Source organism: Mytilus edulis, chromosome 4 (assembly GCF_963676685.1).
Source record: "Mytilus edulis chromosome 4, xbMytEdul2.2, whole genome shotgun sequence".
Taxonomy (NCBI): Eukaryota; Metazoa; Mollusca; class Bivalvia; order Mytilida; family Mytilidae; genus Mytilus; species Mytilus edulis.
Window position 1 is genome coordinate 34816586 of NC_092347.1, and position 20090 is coordinate 34836675.

Consider the following 20090-nt stretch of genomic DNA (forward strand, 5'->3'; position numbering starts at 1 on the left):
AGGTAATAGGTTGTATTGATTAGAATGGCGCTTGGTAAAAGAGGTTTTTAGAAAGCATTCGAATAAAGAAAGAGGCGGAACATACAATAGTTGCTTTCAAAACCTAATGCGGAATTCAGTCTACAAAACACTGTACATGAAATACTAAACCTAATTCCTACCAACGAATGCGGTACATAGTATGCACTATGTAGAACTAATGTGACATGAATTTCATATATTTTTTTAAATACAACAACAATGTATACATCGGTACAGGTTATTAACATGACCCTTAAATATCCCTCTCACTGCAAATAACAAAAAAGAGAAAATAAAGGATACAAAACCAGAACAAGAAGAACACAAAATAGAATAAAAAAACGAACTAATTCAGTAACGCGGACTTATCAGGTGTTCCTACGGCACTTGTTTTGGATAGTTTTTTTTGATGATTTGATGATGGGGCGCATTCAGTAATAACATGGTTGAAAAAAGTAATGTCATTTATTGACCAATCATATATAAATTATAATTGTTTTTGCTGAGTAACTTTGAACAACAATTTTACACTCATAAATGAAGATGCATTGCAGAGAACTAACGTCTATTCGACTGAAATTATGACGTTTATTAAATGATGACTTCGAAAAAGATATCCCATATGTGAACAATATATGATTCTTTGCACGACAATAGTCAACATTACAATTATTAAACATAAAATACAAATATGGGTCAAATTGTTATTGTTTAAGCTAGACTTTAAACGGTCTGATACTTTTGAAGGACAATACATATCAAATCTCAATTGGGTGACACTTAAATAGTTAAATAATCATGTTACATTCAATCTTTTAATTCCTTTTAGAAATCACGATGCCAAAAGAACACTTGAAAGCTCACTTTAATGTATGTTGTACTTTTATTGAAAACTTTTCATATCAACTCAACAAAAACATCAGGTAGCTACTTTTTAGTAGCATGCTTTCATCTTAGTTTTAATTTCCTTAATGATGTTAGATAGAACGTAAAACAATATTTCCCTTATTGATACAATGGTATTGTCCGGATGATTTGCTGATACTGTGTGCTTATTTATTTGCATCTTATAACATGAATATATGTCTAAATATGTATATATAAAAAAGTGTGATATGTTACGTGTGAGGATTACCAATTAAATTATGACAATGATATACATATAAGAATAGATAACAATATAATACATGTATAGATTTATACTTCAGAGACAATAGAACAAAAAATCATCCTGAAATTTTATCATTAATATGCTATTATTACATCCTATTCATATATTTAGGCAAGACGCAATCACCTAAATATAGAATGTGGTAATTTATTTATATTTGTTTCGGAAATTGAAAAAGAAACTAAATGATTTAAGGACACTGGTTCGCCGTTTTGGATGTATGTTGAACTAAAGTGAAAAATAAATAGGTAAATATCTTCAAAGTAACACGTGTGGATGATATGTCTTCATATGCTTTTTGAGATCGAATTGAAGTTAAAACAAAAACTCCATGATCGTTTCAATGAAAATCAGATTGATCAATGGCGTCAAATCAAAGTATTAGAGTATTTATGAATTAACTATGAATTAAGGTTTTCACAAAGCCTCACAATAAAAATTGAGTTTTCAGATTTGGTAAAAATATCTTATCAAAGGAAAAATAGTACATTTTATTTTTGTTCTTAAATAAAAGCCTCATCAAAATTAATGCAGTAAAAAAGTGTTCATAGATTATATAACCCAATTAGAGAATATGAACTCAGGCATATGAAGCAAACTATTTAGGAGATACCATATTGTTGATGATACTCCATGATTTGTTTCGTTCTTTCATCATGAAGAGTGATGCTTGTAATGGAAGTTTCATGTGTACAAAAGGGTACATAAATTATTTTAGTGCATAAAATATAAATAGTATAGTATTTTTTTCTGAAAATATACAAAACACACGGTTTTTGAAGTTTTACTTTTAATTCCGTAATTGTTTGTATTTTTAAATACACTTGTTTTGACGTAATGTGTTTTAATTGCCATGCATGAGCTTCTCATGAGGGATAGAATAAACTAGTATAATCTTCAACTTCAAGTTAACCTGTTAAAAATAAACATATCATTAATTGGAAGCAATTAATGGAAAGAATATTAAATGTCAATAATTTTTTATAATGATTATTTTTTTCATATCAATTCATACAATTATATTGAACATTTGTCCTTATACTTGAACTTTATTTGACTTTATACTAATGTATGTCATGTATATCACTAAAATTGAGAAAGGAAATGGGGAATGTGTCATTGACATTGATGGGGACTGTTTTCATTGAGTTTTTACAACGATTTTTTTTATGCTTTTCTATGTTGGAGTAACAAGGAGGATACGTTATATAGCTGACTGTGTAACCCTCTTGAAATAAAGTATTGGTATTGTTGTTGTTCCGCTGTTTAAATGGTGCTCTCTTACTAAATCATCTAAAGCTTGGTAACTATGTTTAAGGCGTCTTTCGTATCGAACTCGATATTCCAGAGCTCGAGTTTTCTAGAATTGGTTTACCGTTATAGCAATCCTGTGTAATTGCTAGTGTACTACAAATATATAATATAATATACTAGATTATGGAGTGTGTGTCCGAGCGAGAACTGCTCTAATTCATTACTTTAGGAATATTTATCAAAAAGTAGTATTTCAATATTCAGCCCCATTCTACTATTTAATACTGATAGCGTTTGACATTTTTAGCCGAACAAATTTATCCATTTTATATACTTCAAATATTGTATGCTGGTTCATATTCTGGACGCCAATCTTTGCTCCTTTATTATATAATTCACTAACAAAACAATTATGAAGCTTAGAAATGGAAAATTACTAAATACTAAACTTGTTCAAAGGGTATCCACACGTCTCAATCTTCAAAATCGGTTATCTAAAAATACTACCATCGCTAACATTTTTAACAATAAAAAACGTGGTTACCCTTCTATCGATAAGTGTCATGCCAAAAAATGACTTACATGTCCCCGTCTTTCAACCAACAATACGGTAAGGTCCACGTTTAATGGTCGCACATTTTCTTTAAATTTTGAAACTGATATAACTTGAAAAACAAACAGTATTATTTATTTACTCACATGAAACAAACCGGGGTGTGGTATTCAGTACGTAGGAGAAACTGGACGATATTTATCTAAACGCACTCAAGAACATCTGTATCGTTTTAAAAGACCCAATAAATTCAAAAGTATCATTTACCAACACCTTAAGAAGCACAACCATCCTTTTAAATATTTAGCAGTTCAACCTTTAGAAGTAGTAAATAAGCAGCCTGGTGAATCGCATTCAAAGTTTGTACGATCACGGAAAATAATTGAATTAAATTGGATTAAAAAATTACAGACAGTTTACCCTCTCGGTCTAAATGATAATATCATGGGAATTGGTAATATATCTAGAACCAATTCCGTTAACATTTTGGATATAGTTTCTAAAACTGTTCGTAAAAAACGTTCTCACGGTCGTAGAACAAATCGCAATCAAAGAAGATTTCGGGCCAATCATACCAATATTTCGGACCTAATTTCTATTTCAAAAAACAACGGCAGACATTATCTGTTAACAAAACTCTGTTCGTTCAAGGTTAATAAGTTAAATAAAATTTTGGAGGATTGCAACACAATTTCATATAGCAGTCCTAAGTATGAAATTGTTCAAATTATTATGGCATATTGTTATTCTAAATTATTTCCCAAAATTGATCGACCTGAAGATCATAAAAAACATTTTATTAAAATTAAGTATGTCAATAAAGGCTTTGATTTTGTAAATATTGCCGGTATATTTAACGACCATTCTGTTAAAGAACAAATTCCTGGATATTTTGACAATACTGAGCTACCTCTTATTTGTTATATTTACAAGAAATCTACCCGGAAATTTGTGTTTAATTATAGTCAATTGTGTAAAGATGTTAATATCAGTGAAAATACACCTACTTCATGTAATTGCAGTAATTCCGAATATATTTATGGCCCCATTTCCCATGTTATAACAGGAGATCTTAACATCGTTCAAGACCGAGAGTTAAAATCATTCCTCAGTAAAGGACCTAAATATCGTCCCCCGTCAATTATTAATTGGAATGAGTGTCGTAATATCATCCACGACTCACTCCATACTTACTGTATGAAATGGATAAAACGGGAAAAAGCTGACAAAAAATCTTTGGACTCTTTTTTTAATTCAGTAATGAAGATAGTTGATATACGTATTCAACATTTTAAAGAACATTTTACTATAAACCCTTACAACAATATACCTATTTCTCGTAACAAACATAAACTAAAAGAACTAGCCAAGGAATTTGTTTTTGTCCCGGCAGATAAAGCTGCTAATAATATTATTATTGTTTGACGTAAATTTTACATTGAGGTTCTGAAAAAGGAAATCACCAATTCACCAACATTCCAACTGACTCCATTTTCAGAAAACGAAATCTGTAACAAACATAAACTTTTAGGCACCGCTTTACAAGCAGAGCCAAATACAATGAAAGTCCCAACTATGTATTGGCTTCCGAAGCTACACAAAACCCCTTACAAATATAGATTTATTTCGTCTTCAAGCCATTGTTCAACTACTAAATTGTCTATTCTTCTTACCAGCACACTTGGTACAATTAAAAACCTGATAATAAATTGTTCAAATAAGGCCTTCGAAAATAGTGGAATAAATTACTTTTGGAGTGTCAAGAACTCGTTGGAAGTACTTGATAAATTGCATGCTTATATTGGTGATTTTGAATCTGTTCAAAGTTTTGATTTTTCTACCCTGTATACCACATTGCCTCACATTCTCATTAAGAAAAAATTCACACACCTAATTAAATGGGCATTCAAAAAATCAGAATGTGAATATATATGTTCAAACTCTTTTAGGTCATTTTTTAGTAGCAATAAACAAAAAAACTATGTTAATTGGACATGTTTTGATACTATATATGCCCTTGAATTTTTACTAGATAACATTTTTGTTCGCTTTGGGGATTCCGTATATCGTCAGATTATCGGAATTCCAATGGGGACTAACTGTGCACCACTTATTGCGGACCTGTTTTTGTATTGTTATGAGTTACAATTTATGACAAAAATAAGCAAAGACCCATCGAAACAACATCTGATAAACAAATTTAATAATACTTTTAGATATTTGGATGATATTTTTGCTCTCAATAATGACGACTTCAGTATGTATATTAATGAAATTTATCCTGTTGAACTTACTTTAAATAAAGCTAATACTAACAATGACCACTGCCCTTTTCTCGATCTTGATATCTATATCACTAATGGAAAGCTGAATACTAAAATTTATGATAAAAGGGATGATTTTTCATTTCCTATCGTTAATTATCCGTTTTTAGATGGTGACGTTCCCTTGTCACCATCTTACGGTGTTTATATATCTCAACTTGTACGATTCGCTCGTGTATGTAACAATGTTTTAGATTTTAACGAGAGAAATTTATGTATTACTGAAAAATTATTACACCAGGGTTTTCGATATCACAAACTAGTCAAAACATTTACTAAATTTTATCATCGGTATAAAGACATTATTCGTAAATATAGCTCAACATGCAGACTTTTAATACGTTCAGGTATTTCACATCCAATTTTTTATGGTAATATTCTTTATAAAGCACAAAGGTGTCAGTATTCACCTCAGAAACTTACAAAACCTTTGAATAGACTTATTAAGAAGGGATATAATTACGATACTGTTGTCAAGTCATTAAAGATTGCATATTTTGGCGTTAATATTGAGTCATTGATAAGGTCTTTGCATCGGAACTAAACACATTTATTCTAAAAACAGTTGTTGGCATGACACGGGTTATGTTCTTCTCATATATGTTATGATGGTATGATACTAAACCCCTAACGGGAAGGATTGTGCCTGATGTTCATATGATGAAATCATAATCTTTCAGTCAGTTTAGTTGAAGTCTGGAGCTGGCATGTCAGTTAACTACTAGTAGTCTGTTGTTATTTATGTATTATTGTCATTTTGTTTATTTTCTTTGGTTACATCTTCTGACATCAGACTCGGATTTCTCTTGAACTGAATTTTAATGTGCGTATTGTTATGCGTTTACTTTAGTACATTGGTTAGAGGTATAGGGGGAGGGTTGAGATCTCACAAACATGTTTAACCCCGCCGCATTTTTGCGCCTGTCCCAAGTCAGGAGCCTCTGGCCTTTGTTAGTCTTGTATTATTTTAATTTTAGTTTCTTGTGTACAATTTGGAAATTAGTATGGCGTTCATTATCACTGGACTAGTATATATTTGTTTAGGGGCCAGCTGAAGGACGCCTCCGGGTGCGGGAATTTCTCGCTACATTGAAGACCTGTTGGTGACCCTATGCTGTTGTGTTTTATTTGGGCGGGTTGTTGTCTCTTTGACACATTCCCCATTTCCATTCTCAATTTTATATGTTCAAATTGTCGTTACCTCAATCCTGTTCTTTTTGCCACGATTGTGACATCATAAAAAGAGTTATTACTGGATTTGTGATTCCAAAATGAACACAACAAATGCCGTATGTGGTTTCCTGACAACACAATGGCAAATACAAAAACGACGAACACAATAACTAGTCCATATAACAAAACATTGATAACTGAAAACGGACTCGCACCAACCCAATTTAAATCCGGGAAGAACTCATTTTGAAACTACAACTTATAAGTTTTGTGTGCTCCCTTGGGATCGTCTGTCTTTTTTTGGGTCTTTTTATTAAGAGCTTTGTACTTTTGGTGAGTTTGCATTTCATGACTTAAGGATTATGATAAATGATTGCAAGTCAATGAAATCTGCATAAACAGAAGACTGAGCAAAACTAACCCAATCAAATATAGAGCTGAAATCATGTGCTTCTGTTTGGTAAGCATAGTCTGATCTACGTAAAAGATCTAGATCATTGTTCATAACGTTTAATTTCTCTTTAGCTGGAAAGCTAAAAACAGTTAGGTTTCACATTAGTTACTCTTACTGGGTCATTAACAATCATAGTTAAAATATGAAAATGACTTAAACAGTTAAAATTAAGTCCTGATTTTAAATGATATGGTTTAAGCTTCCCTGGTTATAGTAGATCCAGAAAACCTCTATGCATACACAACATTTATCTGGTGTTGATTTCATCTTAACATCAAGGGTCTTATATATATTTTTTTCATATTTTTAAAAGATTAAAAGTTGTTCAGAGTTTTAAATAGAGACAATGTTAATGTTATTTCTGCATATCTATAGTACCAGCAAGAATTAATAGTGTTTGGTGAAGGAAGAAAAAAAACGAAGTTCAACTTCCGGTTACATTTTAGTTTCGGTTAAAAATGTCCTTATTCATTTCCTCAACTCAAAGGTTGTCAACATACTTTTCAGCTGATTGTTGGACAACAAATAATGTAATAAGAATTCGCGTAATATCTGTACAGGAATATAGCTCAATTTCAACAAATAATGGATGCTCTCATTGGTTAAACGAATGCAGATATATTTCTAATTTGCATACCAGTATTTTGATGACATAATTTAAGGTACGTATAATGAAAGTTTTTGTTAAATTATGAACAATATATAACATCTTTTTCCAAATTATATTGCATTTATTTGGTTGTTGATTAAAGAACCTTATATTCTTTTGTGTAAAGAGGTCCCATGAAATCGTAAAATTACAAGAAAGCATGAGAGAAGACTAGTTAGCATACATTCTAAGTTTTTTTGTTATTTTTTTCTCTCACCTATTTACCAGTATAGCATATAATGCATAGATAATGCATGACTTTTCCGTGGCTGTTCTGCCATCGTTTTTTTCCAGACCGTTGTTAGTTCATTTCTGACTTATGAGTTTGAATGTCTTTGTGGTATCTTTTTTCTCTACGTTGCAAGTCAGAAATATGACACTTGTATATTTTATTCGTTTGATGTGTTTGAGCTTTTGATATTGCCATTTGATTAAGGACTTTTCTTTAGAATTTTCCTCGGAGTTCAGTATTTTTGTGATTAAACTTATTGCCCTTTTACGAAACGCGCGTCTGGCTTAAATATGAAATTTCAAACCTGGTATCTATGATGAGTTTATTTCCAATATCAACTAAATGATTGAAATTACCACATGAGCTTCAAGACTTATATTATAAATATCTAGGTATAATGGGAAATTAAGACATGATTCTTGAATATATTCTAAACAACCAAACTATAACGTTCACTCATAAAAAGAATACACAAGCTCAAATATTCAGCATTTCGTTAGGATAGCATACATTTGATATGATCTGAAGACGTTGGTATTATATTTTGATAGTCTTTCTAACTTTATATTTGAAAGCATACTTTTCTATACAAAGATATATGTAAGATGAAAATAATTGGTGTAAGACATTTAACAAAAATTTTGTTTTATTTTCAGACCATCAAACATGCGAATATTGAGCTTATCATGTCTGTTTTATAGTTTGCTTTTTGTATACAGAGGTAATGTGACATTATTTATCTGCTATGCGAGATATAAATATATTCTTAGTAAGAGTTTTTAATATCGCTCTTATTTTACGATGAAATATCTTCAAAGACACAAAAAGTATATATGCTTATACGAAAACCATGCAAAAGTTCTAAATGGAAACTGATATTAAACATAAGAATCTATTAAACTTCGTACTTTATTTAGCCTTTTTTGAATTTTTCGAATTCGAGCGTCACTGATGAGTCTATGTAGACGAACCGCGCGTCTGGCGTAAATATAAAATTTAATCCTAATATCTATGATGAGTTTATGTACAACCACTGGGTCGATTCCACTGCTGGTAGACTTTTAATTTCCGAGGATATCACCATACCAGTCAGAACTTTTGTGCTGACTACTATTATCATTGATATAGTCATATTTATAAAATGACTGTTTACAAAACTTTTTAATTCTTGAAATACTAAGGCTTTTCTACCTTAGGAATAAATTATCTTAGCTGTATTTGGCATTTTTTTTAGGAATTTTGGTCCTCAATAATCTTCAACTTCGTACTTTATTTTGCCTTTTTAACTTTTTTGTATTCGTGCGTCACTGGTAAGTCTAATGTAGACGAAACGTGCGTCTAGCGTAATATAAAATGTAATCCTGGTATCTATGATGAGTTTATTTATTAACAATATTAGCGATAGTAACTTATTATCTCTATAGTTCTGAAAATGAGCCAGGGTTCCATTGTTAGAATAACATATACGGGCGTTATCATCGAAACGAGAAATTGTGGCGAATCTTCTCTTTTATATTTTAAAGACCATCGATGATCTGTTGATCGATTTTTCAAATGCAACATTTATATAAAAATAATTTAGTTAGAAAAATACGGAATTCCAAGACTAATTCGAAACGGGAAATTCCATAAAAACTGATAAATTCAAACGTTATCAATCACTGACACAAGTGAAAAAACATCTACCAGTTTCGTAAAATTGGGATTGCAAAATAGTATTTACCGATAAAGATTTTCCTGAGCTTATGTACATCTGAACATTCTCCTTTTATAAGTTTTACATAAAAGAGAACACATCATAATTTCTTTATAAGTTATACATAAAAGAGAACACAGCATGATTTCTACTTGATAAATTGTCTTCAATTTGCAAATTGGAAATTGGAAAAAAGTGCTTACTTGTTAAAATGCGTTTGCTTTCCAAAATCACGAGTCGTCCGTATGACATTTGTTACTAAGACGAAACAGTATCAAATACGATTTTGTTTCTTTGAAAGCTCTTAAAGTAACAGGTGGTTCTACATACAGCTTATGTATTTGCAAGCTTAACATCTAAATATGTAGCAGGTTTTTGTAATAGATCATTTATGTTTTCATAGTTACTTGTATTGAAAGTTCCCACACTTCAGCCATGGATAAAATAGTTTACAAAGTAAATAACCAAACGATACCAGAAAACCATACACAAGGCTGTACAGATAACGAAACACAAACATTATCATGTTTGAATGAAGGATCTTGCTTCGTTGTTTTTATAGTTGACAGAATAGCGCTATGTGCGTGAGTAATTTAAATATATTTTTCAATAAACCTGAACAACTACTTATTTTCGCGGTATATTTATTTCAACGAATGTAGTGGTAGGTATATTTCACGAAAATAGATACACTCGAATATAAATGCATATCACAAGCATTCAATTAATATATAATCGAAAATACAACTGCACATGCATGATTACATTGCTTACATAACATAACCTCAATTAGAAAACTTAGAAATTAATGAAACGACACCACTTGACCACACAGAAAAAATAATAAGTGTGTATAAAGACTAAAGGGAATATACAACAACAAAAGACAAAAAAAGGACAGTGCTGTTATGTAACTAACAACTTAATCGGATAATTACCTCGGTCCATCGAACAGATGACCGATATGATGATTAAATTATCTTTGCTTATTTTGCTTATATTGTTTCACATTGTCAAACAAATACAGAACTTATTAGTGAAAATTTAAATTTGAAGTCCGCTATTCATATTAGATATTTTTAAATACTGCAATATTAAATACAAACGAAAAAAAGTACATGTACAGTTTCGGATTTTACCAGTATATGGGAAGTTTACCAACAAGGGTAAATTCAATACTAAATGATCATTGGTCATAAATAATAAGTTACATTTCTTGTTTCAGATGCTACACACAGTATATTGGTAATCGTTGTGAAATGATAATAACTAATATAACGTTAAAACAATTTGAAAGTACCGGTAAGATTTATTTTCGCTTGTTACTGTAAATCATAAATGTATTTTAGAATAAATAGATATGAATAAATCTCTTGCTGTAAATAAATATATTTATTTCATATCGGTTAAGAATGAGCGTCTCTTATTGGATAACAAGTGGCCACATGACATTCTTTATTCTTCTATAAAAAGTTCTATCTGTGAAAAAAAAGAACCAGAAAATCGATCGTCAACAGTCTTTTACATGTTAATGACCGGTGGGGCGAGGTTTCTCTGTTGAGAGAGATGTTCTTTTAAGAAAACATTTTCCTGTTTTTATATCGAAGTTGTTGAATTGTTCACCATATGTTTTCGTTAATTAAAATAAAGTTTAGGACAATAGTATTGACTGCAACAGCGATAATGACCTAGCCTATGGCTCATTAATTATCGCTGTCTTAGTCAATTACACCGTTCTTTGGGCCTACCCTATATTACGGTAACGACCAGTTTTTCAATAAAAGTTATGACAATATAAATCGAAATATATATGAATATATATACTTTCATTTTTTTTTTAATATATATATATATTGCGTTTTGTTCTTTATCAGAAGAAAAGGAAGTCGTAAATAGACATATTCCAGGTATAACAGCAGCAGTGGTCGCTGTATTTATTGTTATATTGGTAATTTTTCTAATACGAAGAATTGAAAGGAAGAGTAGGTAAGTTTTTCTTCCATAAAACAAGGACACTTTTGTCACGTTTATTTCCCACAAACATGTGTATTGAAATGCACAAAGATATTGGTCAATTGTTGTACTTTTTACCCTTAATATTCACCGAAAAAAAAAGATTATATCAATCTCTTTCGGCCACGATTTTCTAAAACTGCAGAATACTGTTTGGTTTGTTTTGATTATACAATTCGATTCGGACGTCTTTTGTGAGACCTCAGCAGACTTTGTCAGATTGTTCACAAAAACATACCAATTTTAAGCACATGTTGACTACCTCAACATTAGACAGACGTTTGTTAAATTTGTCCTTAAAATTGAAAGTTCATCTGATGGAAGAATATTTTACATTTTTTAAAGATTAAAGTGTTTACTTTAGTCGATTCAATTATTTCCTAATTTAAAGATTTTAACTGATCAGGTAATTAATGACGCGTAAATTCAAGCTTGATAATTAAAGATCTATAAAATGTGCCATAAAACATCGCAAATGAAAAAAGCAGCAAAGTGTTCGGTCTTAACTTTTATATATGTTATGCATTATCACTAAACACAACATCTAAATTTAAATTTAAAAGACTGGGTGCAGTTGTATACCAGTTCGGTCACGTTTCAATTTTTGGAAAATGAACAATACAAATAAATAATGACATAGGTTTACTACACCAGTTGGAAAATTAGACAATAGTATGTCTTCAGTGATGTTCTAAGCAAATATATTTGAAAATCAAACCTTTTAAAATTAATTAAACTAACAAAAGAAATAACGGTTTAGACAGAGGCTAACTTGGAATCAGAGATTTGCAATAGGGAGAAACATTTCTTAATTTAAAAAAAAATAAAAATAGAATAGGCAAAATTGTCATGACAGTCAATTTCAATACCACATCCGGCCTTTAATGCCCGTATGTAATTACTGGCTATTGAGCTGGTCATAAAATTGTTGCAAAACAGTCCATTTGTAGAGGTTACGATATAGTCTTAGAAACATGAGTTATAACACTTACGGTACAAATTTGACTGCCTCTGAAGTGCAACTATATATATTTATCAGATAACGACAATAACTGTATAAAAAAATAATACGTATAGACAGGTACACGGTGGTATAAAACATTTTAACTTGTGACATATGGTGTTACAGTTACAGTTGGAACACAGGAACAGACTGTAGCTGTCAGTCATAAAAGTGTTATTTTATTCCAACTAGCACGAACACATCTCATAAAAGATGATACAGTTAATGTTTAGATCAGACATGATATTGTGCAATGACGAAATATAGTTATCAATAGTATGCAGGACTATTGTCTGGATATAAAGTATACATGTTTGAATCCAGATAAAACTATCAAACATAACACAAGTGTTAGGGTCGATATTCAAAGACCTTACTGTAATTTGATAACCTTAAATAATGGAGTTTTTCTTAAAAGAGTAGTAAGTTTACATATAACGGATCTTAATTTGAAAGCTCAAAGATCATCGTCGTAAACACATGTTATAGATTTCTGCGGGAACAGACAACATTTGAAACAAAACCATGTTTCATTCCCCTTCGAAAATATATTTAACGTCCTATACATTTTTTTTACCTTACTGTTAAATATGATGCATGTATAAGATATTTCGAATTTCTAGGCGTCTCTGTTCTGAAGTGGTGCATTGAGTAATATGCTAAACACAATAAGTTTACATAGACAATAATAGTGCATTGACTTGACATATCAACGATATAAGGATGAGGCTTAGAAACGGGGAAATGCGAGGCTGTGCCGAGCATTTTCTCCGTTTAAAGCCTCATCCTTATATCGTTGATATGTCAAGTCAATGCACTATTATTGTCTTTATACTGCAATCTAAAAAAAACCATTTTCAATTGTTGTTTATTGTGTTAATGTTATTTTTTTAATTTAAATATTGGGAAAATTCCCCTTTAAAAAGGCCTCATATCACACAGACGGAGAAATATAAAACACGATGAAATGTACATCATTACCGCAATCAATGGTGAACGAATTCGTTGCAGACTAAAATATCAACAATAAACATAAAACATAATGATTAATAGGTTGCAAACAAAAAAATATTAAAAAGTGAAATATGTTTTCCCGAAAATTGCAAAAGAAACAAGTTTGAGTCGTTAAACGCATCGTTGTTTACATTGAAAACAAGAACAGGTTGAAGAGTTCGTATGAATAATTAAACATAATTTCGACAATTTCTATTTAAATATTCATGAGGAAAACTGATATCAGGTCAGTGACTGTATATGACATAGAAATATACGGTCAACGCATTTTGACTGCTCAAATAGAACGAGTGCAGTATAAAGAAATATTTGTTCATTAATTTTTATAGAAAAAAAAGTACATACTCTAAACGTTTTCATTTCTTTTGTTTTTAGCGAGGTTAGTCGACCATCAAAAACGGAAATGGTTTGAAAAACTACCATCAAAACAACTTATGATAATAGATAAACTGTGTTCATCCATTTTTTATTGTTTTTTATCATTAAGATTGCTTTGTACCCATAACAAATCGAAGAAAAGCATTTATATAAGAAAAACTGTATATTGCATTTACGGGTTATTCAATCTTGACTTCAGTATAAAGCGTATCTTCATTGCATGTCCCAATGTCTGCATTCATTACGATATATCTCATTTAGTGTATTTGAAGCAATAATTTGTTTTATTGTGCAACAATTGTTTTGGGTAAGAAAGGATTATTATTTGTGTTTGTTGGAATACCATAAATGTTCATGTTATCATCTTAACGTTGTTTGATAAAAAAAAAAGGATTTTAAGAAGAATCTATAAATACAAAATGCACAAATGTTCAGATGTAAGAATTTGTTTAGCTATCTTTTTAACGAACCCAAAACATAAAGCTACAACATATACGTAATGCCTGATAGTTGAATATAGGTTGCAATACTGTAAATATAGACAATACTGTAAATATAGACAATACAATTTTCAAAAGGAACTTCTATTACAGCTTAAAGTGTACCACTTTTACTATGAATTTTCTTAAAAAATCATATCAAAGAATGGAAAGTTCGTATGCACTACTATTTTTCAAAGGTCGATATATTAGGCGCGGCATATTTGCAACCTTTATATACTCTTAACGTCTAGTAGTTAAAACCTATATTAAGCTATTGTATTACCCCTCCATTCACTTCCACATATTTCAATTTGACTGCAATTCATGTGTATCTATACTGGAAGCATCCCCAAGTTATGTCTCTACAAAATGCAACTCAGAGATCGTATCTGGGAACCAGTCAGTAAACAAAACAAAATATCTGTGAATATTATATGTATCCCTCAAAAGATGTGGTTTGTGAAACAGCTGTATTTACAAAGTGAATCCTATAATAACGGAATAATTTTGTATAATCTAATTTACATGTTGATTTGTATTAATCTGAAGTGTTTCTATATTTATACTGGAAGAAGAAAAATGTATGAAGTATGGCAATTTAAATCAACGTTTCAATGCTGATGTTTTAATTTGATGATGATGGTAATGCTCGTTGGTTTACATCGTGTTTATCATAACCTTTGGTTTTAACAGCTTCACGACGTTGTTATTTGCGTAAACATATTGGTTTCCCCGTTATCCTCACAAAAAACCCCAACCCAACAGAAGTTTTTATTTAAAGGGTTATACACCTCTCTGTATATTGTCCATAGAAAATAAATAAGCTGCAAAATATTTTAAAACATAACAATTATTATACTCTTGAAGATCAGGTAGAAAGATAACAAGCAGTTATCGGGAAAAGAAAATTTTGTTTGGGTCTGCATTTAAAAATCGAACTTCTACCTAGCTAACGTATATTTGGTATGGAATATCTTTAACTATTTTTATGAGAAAAAAAAATGAATATTTTAAATCTTCTCCATATTGAAATTTCAAACATAAAATGCATCTTCAAGCAGTCCTATGACATACAATGTATACATAAAATGCATTGAAAGATTTACCTTTTTTTTTTTATCCTTTTGTAAACAATAATATTGAAATTAATACTTCAATGCGAAATAGATATCAGGGAACTGTTTTGTAAATGCTGATTTCTACTTGTTTATTGTTTATATCATTTCTTTTTATTTATTCATGTATTTTCTATTTTATTTATTTATTCAATAAGTTATTCATTTATTTATTCATTTTTACACATATATGTAGTCTTCTTAATTTATAGGTAAACTCTGAAGTCGGCCTACAAAGCTTGTGCTAATAAATATACTCCAAACAATGTTTATATAATTAAATTGAGAGATCGAGAAACAGGAATTAGCCAACTAAAGTGCTGTTGTTGCAATCGATGCAGATGTTAATGGCATTAACTTCAGATAAAATCCAAAGTGAATTGTATGTGTACACAAGTTGCATATGAAATATTAATATAGTTTTCTAATGAACATGATATTTTTTGTATTTATCTTTGTTTTGTTTTAATAATAAAATTACAAAAAGTTGCATATTTACCATTGTTAAGCGATAACCTTTAAAATGCTTTGAAAAGTGTAACGAGGAGAATTGAGATTTAAACATGAGACAATATTTATAGGCAATCGAAAATGCAGTTAAGAATTAACAGTGTAACATCATGAGCGTGTCTATCAATTTATAATGAGATGAGAAACTGCCAAAAATTTACCATGCATGCTGCTTTGTTATTCATACATTTTTACTGTCCCCTTGATGTCATGCTCTCTCTCTCTCTCTCTATCTCTCTTCGATTTCCATTTGATACTTTATTTCATCATATAATACTATAAACGAGTTACTATGAAACAATTGTTTGTCAAAACAGGCATTTAACAGATGTTTGATTATCTATAACGCAATCAACAAGATAATGGAATTCAAGATTGGTGACAATATACCTTCTAAGATTTTTAAATGAATAAAATATGCCATGGCTGATAACATTTGATGACTTTTGCAAATCTAAAAAACCCTGATCAAAAGTCTAAATCAAATGTTCAATCACAATAAATGAATGAATAGCAACTGTCGTATTTCGGACTTAGCACGAGCTATTTCTGAAGTAGAATATGGTGGATTGAACCTGGTTTTTTTTGCTAGCTTAACCTCTGAATTGTATGGCAGTCACATACCATTCCATTATATTGACAACAATTTGTGAACAATACAAACTCACATAAATGGTAAAATAAAAAAAATAGGGGTATAGCATTTAACATTGAGTTTTGTCGTAAAAGAACTAAAATAGATATGTCAACAAAGAAAAATGAAAGGGCTTGTTTCCTAAACGCATAACATACTTTGTAAAATAAATACTACTCTGATTAAAACACAATTTTCATTTTACAAACATCGCCAAAAAGCTGATATTTTTCATTTCGACATATTATTTTGTCACGTTTGAAACCAAGGTTGACAATGTTTTTCGAGGGGTTCCAATCTGCTCTATCACCTTCTCAGCTATGTGTTATCTAATTTATAACTGGAGCATTGTCTCAACTTAACCGATGATTGATGTAAATCAATTTTTATGGCATAGTAACATAAATTAACGCATCTTTCCCATCAAACTTTAGATACGGATATAACAGATACATGTAAGTTTTCATCATCTTTTGACTTACATCAAGAAATTGACGATGTTGGTCGGTTGAAAACAAATATATACAACAAAACAAAATAATTTCAGCTTCCCAATTTATCGTGAACATTCAACTTCTATGAAGCAACATCCAAGTAGCGCCTTCATACCGATTATATAACTCAAAATTTATATTATATTCCTATCACGATTATTTTTTCGATAAATATTTGCTGATTACAAGGGAGCTATTAAACCTAGAATTTTCACGTTGTTTAGTTGAACACATTCCTTCGATTTACGGAAGTCATCACGAGTTGGTCTACCGTTATAGAATATTCGTTTCACGGATGATAGCATGTATTTCAAATGTCGTAACTTCAATTCCGTCCTCTTTTCCCCGAATATCATAAAACAAATAAAACTTATTACCGGGTATATACCAACATCAGCAACACGACAGGTACAACATGTGGAACAGGATCTTTTTCTCCTTCCGGAGCACATAACTTTTAGGATGGATTTGTGATGTCTAGTCTTTAGTTTTTTATGTTGTGTTTTGTTTACTGATTGTGTACTGTTGTTTATCTAATTGTCTATAAGTATTTGTTTAAGTCATTGCGTTGACAGTTTCGACTTATGACTTTGAATGTCCCTATGGTATTTTTAGCCTTTTTTATGAGAAAAAACATAACACGTATCATGTCAACACCTGTTTTTTTAATAAATCTTTCAATCAATCCGTGTGTGAAAAAGGATTTTAATTTTTTAGACATAAACTATTGAAAGATCTGCAACACATAGCGTTCTTTTTATTTGAGTACCATTTTTTCTTTCAAACAGGAGAAACAGAAGTCAGAATAGGATTCATTTATTTCAGGTTTCACAACATCACTCATCTCATTAGTTAATATTTTTCTGGAGGAAAATAAAAATAATATCGATATGTTCGTCTTAATTAACAAAAAAAAAGTATTTTTCCTTATCACGTGTTCCTTTACAATTACCGATGTTAAAACTTTAATTTCTTTTGATTCATTTATCATGAATTTTTCCGATTAAGAATAAATGAATTGATAGCTATATCATCATAAGTCCAATTAAAAAGCAATATCTAAATTTGTTAAGAAATATTAAGTCTAGCTTTTACGAGTTTAATAACATCCTCCTTCATTTCATTTCAATTTTATATTGAACTATAACACTTCCGCGACATTGCTGGTCCTTGACTGAATTAAAGTATCTACGCATTATTTTAAGCCATAATATTTTAGAAATCGTATTATCATCTCATAAAGTCATGGTGATTATAAAGTGGATTTTTCAAAAGTGTTTTCTTGAACTCGTCCTGGTTTTCTTACTACAGTGTATCCTTTTCTGTTTCCCCTTCTTTGCCATGTCGTTTGTACCGATACATTGTGTTAAATGTTCTTCGTTACACCATAACAAACTATGGAGCTCCTACAAAAGGAAAAACATAAAGAACAAACATACATATATTTTGTCCCAGGGTATAGTCGTCTTGTTTACATTGTTTTACACCCTCTTTTTATTTATATTGTATTAAGTACCATAGATCAAACTTATTCCTTTAGTGAATGTTAACTTGTTTTGTAAATATGTTTTTTGATCGAGAATCTATTTCAATTGATATCTAAGAGTGTGTCTTTCTATGTTGTAATGGTAAGCTACTGGTTCAGGTTAGGTTAAATGTTGGCGACCGTTGAAACGCTTAAAGCCACTGCATTCGTTTGCATCGTTTGTTGATGAGGTTTAGAAGTGGTTTCGTTTCTCTTTTAAAACAAATATAAATTAAATTTCCTGTTTAAATTGTTTTTTTACTAACCATTTCGAGGGCCTTAATAGCTTGCTGTTTTTTGTGAGCCGTGTTGAAGGACGAACTTGGACCAAAAATGTTTACTTTTTACACATTGTGACTTGAATGGAGAGTTGTTGAATTGGCACTTATACCACATTTACATCGTTTTTTTTCTCTTATACATACAACCGGAAACAGGCGACATTTGTCCCGGAACTGATTAATTTTTGGTAATATCAATTCTGTGGAAAACTAAAAGGCCATTAATGGTGGAATCTTTGATTAATTCTGCTGTCCTATATTAGAAATATATATAAGTTAAATAGATAACGTCATACCGGCTAACAAATTTAGCCTCGTTATTTCAGTAGCATAGATACTTATTTGAAAAAAACCGTGAACCAGTTGTAAAAACATTATTTTTTCTTGTAACGTAACTCAGACTGGATTTAAAGATATTTTGATGTAAAATGTAGTATTACTAAGTAAAATCATTAATAAAAACATAACTTATAAAATGTGCCAAAAAATCAACAATTTATATTCTTTTAAATAAAAGGTATTTATATTTGACTTTTCCTATACATCAACATGGACAATAGTAGTTCAGTTAATTTATTGTCAATATACCTACACGGTGATGATGATGATGATTGGGGATTGAACACTTGATCGTCTGCGCTCAATATGAAGATGCTTCCCCGAGACTACAATGGTAATTATTATTAATAGCTAGATAGATCCATAGAAAAAACGTACTTTACGCAAATATGATTAAAAAATACTTTTAAATAACAAAAATGATATAATAACATACTAGTAAATACAGTTTTATTGCAAAAAAATCATGTCAATTAGATTGAAATTAGTACGTTAATAATATGACGGATTCGCAATAAATGTTCCCAAATATGTACAGGTATAATCAAACACTATCATAATATACCAGTACTGTGATTTAAATTAAATGTTTCCTTTTAATGTCATTTTTTATTTCACATGTAATGCTCAATTTAAGAAAACAATAAGTTGTTAACAAGCGGGAAATAAATTGATATCAATAAACTACAGTTAAAACGAATAAGATATCTTGACAAAATATAGTCGATGCCACTGCTGGTGGAGATTTATTTCCTCGAGGGTATCACCAGCCCAG

General features: G+C 30.4%; 1 protein-coding gene across 3 annotated transcripts in view; it reads left to right on the plus strand.

Moving 5' to 3' along the window:
* The first annotated feature begins 1351 nt into the window (after positions 1-1351).
* The window catches only part of LOC139519556 (uncharacterized), a 37096-nt gene continuing 18357 nt past the window's right edge, over positions 1352-20090 (plus strand). The window contains exons 1-6 of one of the 3 annotated variants that reach the window (XM_071311725.1): positions 1352-1440; positions 7458-7612; positions 8488-8552; positions 9931-10111; positions 10753-10829; positions 11402-11513. Coding sequence is in view for 1 of the 3 variants with exons in the window: in XM_071311726.1 (XP_071167827.1) it covers positions 8498-8552; positions 9931-10111; positions 10753-10829; positions 11402-11513; positions 13933-13969 (462 nt within the window). In the remaining 2 variants the exon portion in view is untranslated. Of the gene's footprint in view, positions 1441-7457; positions 7613-8484; positions 8553-9930; positions 10112-10752; positions 10830-11401; positions 11514-13932; positions 14058-20090 lie in introns of those variants that run through there. The other 2 variants (XM_071311724.1, XM_071311726.1) reach the window with 2 other exon arrangements.